The sequence below is a fragment of the Chenopodium album genome, chromosome 2 (assembly GCF_948465745.1).
Source record: "Chenopodium album chromosome 2, dcCheAlbu1.1, whole genome shotgun sequence".
NCBI lineage: Eukaryota > Viridiplantae > Streptophyta > Magnoliopsida > Caryophyllales > Amaranthaceae > Chenopodium > Chenopodium album.
Window position 1 is genome coordinate 66,765,504 of NC_137835.1, and position 7,029 is coordinate 66,772,532.

The 7,029-nt window shown below is 25.6% G+C and overlaps 1 protein-coding gene across 1 annotated transcript; it reads left to right on the plus strand.

The window, feature by feature from the left end:
• The first annotated feature begins 3,068 nt into the window (after nt 1–3,068).
• LOC145574640 (protein FAR1-RELATED SEQUENCE 5-like) lies at nt 3,069–4,785 on the plus strand. Its single transcript, XM_081632480.1, has 3 exons — nt 3,069–3,625; nt 4,184–4,300; nt 4,515–4,785. The coding sequence occupies exons 1-3, from the start codon at nt 3,069–3,071 to the stop codon at nt 4,783–4,785; spliced, it is 945 nt and encodes a 314-aa protein (XP_081488606.1).
• Nucleotides 4,786–7,029: the final 2,244 nt, after the last annotated feature.

Genomic DNA, 7,029 nt, shown 5'->3' on the forward strand with positions numbered 1-7,029 from the left:
TTTTATTGTCCATTTTCCATTTTTTTTTTCGATTTTTATTTTCAAGTTTTTTATTTTTATTTTTTGTTTTTTTTTCCAGTTTGTTTTTTTCGATTTCAATTTTTTATTTTTATTTCGTTTTTTTTTCTCGATTTTTCCTCTGTTTTTTCCCTAATTTTTTAGCCTTTTTTTTTAAGTTTCTAGTTTTCATTTTCAATTTTTTTTTCCAAATTTTTTTTCTTGCTTGAGTTTTTCTATTATTGGATTTTAATTTCAAATTGTTTTTTTTTTACTATAATAGAAAACTTTAGAACATAATAGAAATACTTTAGAACATATAGATAGAAAATGTTAGAACATAATAGAAATACTTTAGAACATAAGGGAAAACTTTAGAACATAAGTAAAAAATATAATAAAACATAATAGAAAACTTTAGAACATAATAAAATACTTTAGAACATATGGGAAAACTTTAGAACATAATAGAAACATTATAACATAATAGAAACATTATAACATAATAGAAAACTTTAAAACATAATAAGGGAAAACTTTAGAACATAGTAGAAAACTTTAGAACATATGGGAAAATTTTAGAACATAATATAAATACTTTAGAACATAAGGGAAAACTTTAGAACATAATAAGGGAAAACTTTAGAACATAGTAGAAAACTTTAGAACATATGGGAAAACTTTAGAACATAATATAAATACTTTAGAACATAAGGGAAAACTTTAGAACATAAGGGGAAAATATAATAGAACATAATAGAAAACTTTAGAACATAATAAAATACTTTAGAACATAAGGGAAAACTTTAGAACATAATAGAAACATTATAACATAATAGAAAACTTTAAAACATAATAAGGGAAAACTTTAGAACATAGTAGAAAACTTTAGAACATATGGGAAAACTTTAGAACATAATATAAATACTTTAGAACATAAGGGAAAACTTTAGAACATAAGGGGAAAAATATAATAGAACATAATAGAAAACTTTTGAACATAATAGCAAACTTTATAGCATAATAGAAATACTTTAGAACATAATAGAAAATCTTAGAATATAAAAGAAATACTTTAGAACATAAGGGAAAACTTTAGAACATAAGGGAAAAATAATACATAAACTTTAATTACCTTTTTCTTCTATAAGTAATTTTAGATTGGTTTTTTACTACAATTTGTATTTATGATAATTAGGTTTTGGCATATTCATGGATTTAGATGATGTTCAAGATAATTCTCCTTCTTCCGTTGTTACTCATTCAGGTAATTTTCATTGTTTTAATACTTTAATTTCAATTTACTTACATGTTCTAAACTTTACTTAGTTGTATATTTTAAAGTAATTTTGTGAATTTGTGGATTATGTTTAAAAGTTGTTTTAATTTTCTAGATTAATTCATTATGTTCTAAACTTTTCCACTTTATTCTATTTTAATTTAGTTACATGTTCTAAACTTTACTTACATGTTCTAAACTTTAAACTTTACTTACATGTTTTAAAGTAATTTTGTAAATTTGTTGATTATGTTCAAAATTTGTTTAATATTCAAAAAAAATTCTAGTTATGTTCTAAAGTAATTCTTTATTTTCTAAATTTTTTCACTTTATTCTAAATTTTATTATGTATGTTATAAATTAATTTACTATGTTCTAAAGTTTATTCTTAATGTTCTAAACTTTTTTCATTATGTTCTAAAGTTTTCTATGTATGTTTCTCTTTCTCTTTATGTTCTAATGCAGTTGGTGTTATTTATCGTACTCCTGAGGTTGTTGGATCGTTTAGCCCTGGTAGTACCACTAAGGAATGGATTCCAAGTGTTCCCGAAGAGTTAAAACCTCGTTTGGGGATGATATTCAAAGATCCCGAAGAGGGTCTTAGTTTTTATAAAGCATATGCAAATGCCGCTGGGTTTACTTCTAGGAAATCTACTACTACAAGGAAGAAAAATAACAAAGATATAATTGCTTTTCAATTTGGAGTTTGTAATAAGGAAGGTTTCAAGGCAACAAAAAAACCTAATGCTCAACAAACTGTTGATGAAGAAGGAAAAGTTCATATTACTAGGAAATGTTTAGTGACTCGTGTAGGATGAAATGCTCACATATGTATGAGATATGATGCAGGAAAGTATGTTGTTAGTCAATTCAAAGAAGAACATAATCATTGTTTATATACTCCAAGTTGTGCAAAATTTCAAAAGGATAATAGAAAAATGCATATTATGCATAAGAAGTTGATTGTTGATAATTCAAAGGTGATTTATTTTTATGTGCCAAATATTGTTTTCTTTGTTCTAAAGTTGATTTTTAATCATAGTAATTTTTCTTTCTCTTTGTTTTTGTACACAGGTAAATGTTGGTCCTGTGAGGTCTTATACAATGATGAAAGAATTAGCTGGATCACATGATAATGTTGGTGCATCTAAACAAGATTTCAAAAACTTTTATAGAGATTTGAAGGCTTATATTGCTGGATCAGATGCCCAAATGTTTGTGGATAACTTTCAAAATAAGAAATTGCTTTGGAGTGCCTTTTTTTTTACTATGATGTTGATGAAGAAGGTAGACTTTGTAGAGCTTTATGGGCTGATCCTATTTGTCGCAAAAATTATGCACTTTTTGGTGATATGGTATCTTTTGATACAACGTTCCAAACAAACAAGTGATGTTCTAAATGTAGATTTTTTTTATGTTCCTAAATTAATATCTATCATGTTTTGATGTTCTAAACATATATTTCTTATGTTCTAAATTATGTATATCTTATGTTCTAGACATATATTGCTAATGTTCTAAACATATATTGCTGATATACTAAACATAGATGCATTATGTTCTAAAATATTGGCAAGTTTAATAATTAAATTAAATTTCTATGCTCTAAAGTTTATCGTTAATGTTCTAAAGTATACATTTATGCTTCACAATTTATCTTTATGTTCTAAAGTTTATCCTTAATGTTCTAAAGTATACCTTTATGCTACACAATTTACCTTTATGTTCTAAAGTTAATCCTTATGTTCTAATATTTTCTGCATATATAATTTGTGTATGTTACAGATATAATATGATCTTTGGTCCATTTACTGGAGTTGATCACCATAAGAAATGTGTAACTTTTGCGGCTTCTTTTGTAGCTCATGAAGATATATCATCTTTCGAATGGGTTTTCAAAACTTTTCTTAAATCAATGGGAAATAATGAGCCTGTGTGTTTGATTACCGATCAAGACCCTGCAATGAAAGTTGTTGTTCGTAATGTTTTTCAAACTACAGAACATAGGTTTTGTATGTGGCATATTATGAAAAAGGTGCCTGAAAAAGTAGGTCGGGCAATTACCCAAGAAACTGATTTTTTGAAAAAACTTTGTGCATGTGTTTGGCATTTAGAGATTGAGCCAGCAGAATTTGAAGAAAAGTGGAACAAAGTTATTTCAGAATTCAATTTGAACGATCATGAGTGGTTGGCTCACATGTTCAACATACGTGATATGTGGATTCCAGCGTATTTCAGAGATTTATTTTTAGGTGGCATCATGAGGACCACATCTAGATCCGAAAGTGAAAATAATTTTTACACTATGTTCACAAATCCCCATCTCACTTTGATTGAGTTTTACATGAGGTAATATGTAAATGTCTAAATATGTTCTAATTTTAATCTTTATGTTCAAAAGTTTTTCTTTAATGCTTTAAAGTTTTTTTTTTTTTTTTTTTTTTTTTAAAAAATTTTTTTTTTTTTAGTTTTACCATATTTTTCAAATCTCTTTTATTTTATAGTTTTAGGAAATAGCACATAATAGAAAACTTTATAACATAAAGGGAAAATATAATAGAACATAATAGAAATCTTTAGAACATAAGGGAAAACTTTAGAACATATTAGAAATACTTTAAAACATATGGGAAAACTTTAGAACATAATAAGAATGACTTTTTTTTTCAAATCTCTTTAATGCTTTAAAGTTTTTTTTTTTTCCTTTTATATATTTTATTTTATAGTTTTACCATTTTTTTCAACTCTCTTTTATTTTATAAATTTTGTCTTAAATGTTTTAAAGTTTTAGTTTAATGTTTTAATAGTATTTAAATCATGTGTATTATTTTAATATGTTCTAATGTAATTCACTTTATGTTCTAAAGTTATTTTCTATGTTCTAAAGTTAATTTTTATTTTCAATAGGTTTGAATGTGCATTGGATGCTCAAAGGCACACTCAAAATAAAATGGATAATGATTCAAAGAATAAGCGTCCAGAGTGTAAGGCTCCAATTCCTTTAGAAAAAGATGCTTCTGAGTTGTTTACAACAACAATTTTTTTATGATTTTCAATATGAGTTTGAAATTGGATGTTTTAATTGTGGTGTTGAGGAGATGAAGAAGGACAATGAGATTTACATTTCCAAATTAAGGGAAGGATCTAGGAGGAGGGCTTTTGATGTTGTTTTTGATCCAACTACCTTAGATACCAAGTGTTTTTGTAAAAAATTTGAACGTGATGGTGTGCCTTGTAGGCATATGATTTGGGTGTGGAAAGCAAGGATGTTAGAAAAAATTCCCAAGACTTACGTTCTAAATAGATGGTGTACAATGGCTTATAAGAAGCCCATTTTTTATTTAGAGGGTAATGTTTTAGAGGAATGTCTTAATGCTGTAGATAAAAAGATGCTATTAAATGATTTGTGGTGTGAAATTCATGCTTGTGTGAGTTTAGTGCAAAACAATGAAGATGATCTAAGTGATCTTGTCAAAAAACTTCGAGCCATGAGAATAGATTTGGAATAGAAGAAAACAACAAATGGAAGCAACAATTTTTGTAGCAAAGTTAAAGACATTGAAATGCTTATTGGAGCTAGTTTACCTTCTGAAGTTTTGATCAAAGCTCCAAAAATTTCAAAAAACAAAGGTACAGGGGTTCATGTTCCAAATCAGGTTAATGTTCCAAATGATACCCCTATTCCAAATGATACGCATGTTCCAAATAGTGACAAGAGAATGAAGAATGACAGAGAAAAAGCTGTTGAACAAAGTCAAAAGAAGAAAAGATTATGTAGAGCATGTGGAGAGCTTGGTCATCATGATAGTCGTAATTGTCCAGGGAAAGTCAAGTGATATTGTAAGTAAACATTTTTTGCTTATGTTCTAATTAGTAATAAATTAAAATTATTACTAATTAGAACATAAGAAAAAAATGCATCAAATATGTTTGAATTTAAATTTAATACTTTGAATTTTTAATTCAAACATTTTGTATATGTTTTAAAATGCATCAAATATGTTCTAAAATTTATAATGTGTTTATGTTCTAATTATTAATTTTTTTTTTTTTCAGGTTGACTATGCTATTCGTACAACCGCATGGGACATTTTATTTATAGGAAATAGAACAAAAAAAAAATTTGTGTAAATTTTTTTTATATATTTTTTTATAATTTTGAGAACATAATGACATATTATTTTTTGTCCAATTATTCTCTATATTCTTATGTTTACAATTATAATATAACATGATTTTATTATAACATAAGGAAAAAAATATAATAGAACATAATAGAAAACTTTAGAACATAAGGGAAAACTTTAGAACATAATAGAAATACTTTAGAACATATGGATAGAAAATGTTAGAACATAACAGAAATAATTTATAACATAATAGAAAACTTTAGAACATATGGTAAAACTTTAGAACATAATAGAAATACTTTAGAACATATGGGAAAAGTTTTAAACATAAGGGAAAAATATTAATAGAACATAATAGAAATTTTTAGAACATAATAAAAACATTAGAACATAATAGAAAACTTTAGAATATAAGGGAAAAATATAATAAAACATAATAGAAAACTTTAGAACATAAGGGAAAACTTTCGAACATAATAAAAATACTTTAAAACATATTATATAAATACTTTGAGTTTTAAACTTAATACTTTATGTTTTAAAATGCATCAAATATGTTCTAAAATTTATAATGTGTTTATGTTCTAATTATTAATTTTTTTTTCAGGTTGATTATGCTATTCGTACAACCGCATGGGACTTTTTATTTTAAGGAAATAGCACATGGAAAAAATTTTGTGTAAATTTTTCTTTTATACATTTTTTTTTATTATTTTGAGAACATAATGCATATTATTTTTTGTCCAATTATTCTCTATATTCTTATGTTTACAATTATAATATAACATGATTATATTATAACTCTTATTCTTTTATTAACATAATTTTTGGCAATATTATAATATGAGAATGGGGTTGGATGAGTATGAGATAACATAATATTTTTCAACTAATGTGAACCATTTATTTTGCGCAAATTTTGCAAGTAACAACTTAAATACTTTAAAACAATATAATAATAAATTAGAACATAATAAGAATTACTTTAGAACATACACATGCAACTTAGAACATATTAAGAATTACTTTATATACATTAGAACACAATCAAAATAACTTGAAATTAGGTTAATGTTCCAAATGATATTAATGTTTCAAAATATACACAAGTTCAAAACAGTTATGTTCATAATCATATATTTGTCCAAAAAATTACTATTATATATACTTGAGATTTACACAATCAAATATCAAAATTTGTTGATTTTTGACCACTTTCTAGCCATCTTCAACACTCTTTTCCGTTCTTCATTTACTTCAGATGTTATAATTTTCCCACAATACTCCACTCGTAACCTTTTCATTTGCTCAAACTGCCTAAAAAAATGACTTTAGAACATATACATGTAATTTAGAACATAATAAGAATTACTTTAAAACATTGACACGTAATTGAAACCTAATAATCATATATGTTTTGTACTTACATTATCCTTCTCTAGTCCTGAATTCCATTGTTTTTGACATTGACCTTCATAGGATTCCATGTGCTTCAACAGAAATACTCCACAATCATGTTTATTCTGGTTGCTTTTCCATCTCATCTCAACATTTCTTGTTTCATAAGTGGAAATAATTGCACTCTTCTTATCAACTTCTTCATAAAATTCACCAAATGCTTCC

Coding starts and splice junctions, on each gene's coding strand:
- LOC145574640 (XM_081632480.1), top strand. CDS start 3,069: ATGATCTTTGGTCCATTTACTGGAGTTGATCACCATAAGAAATGTGTA. Junction 3,626..4,183: donor TTGATTGAGTTTTACATGAG/GTAATATGTAAA, acceptor TATTTTCAATAG/GTTTGAATGTGCATTGGATG. Junction 4,301..4,514: donor GAAAAAGATGCTTCTGAGTT/GTTTACAACAAC, acceptor TGTGCCTTGTAG/GCATATGATTTGGGTGTGGA.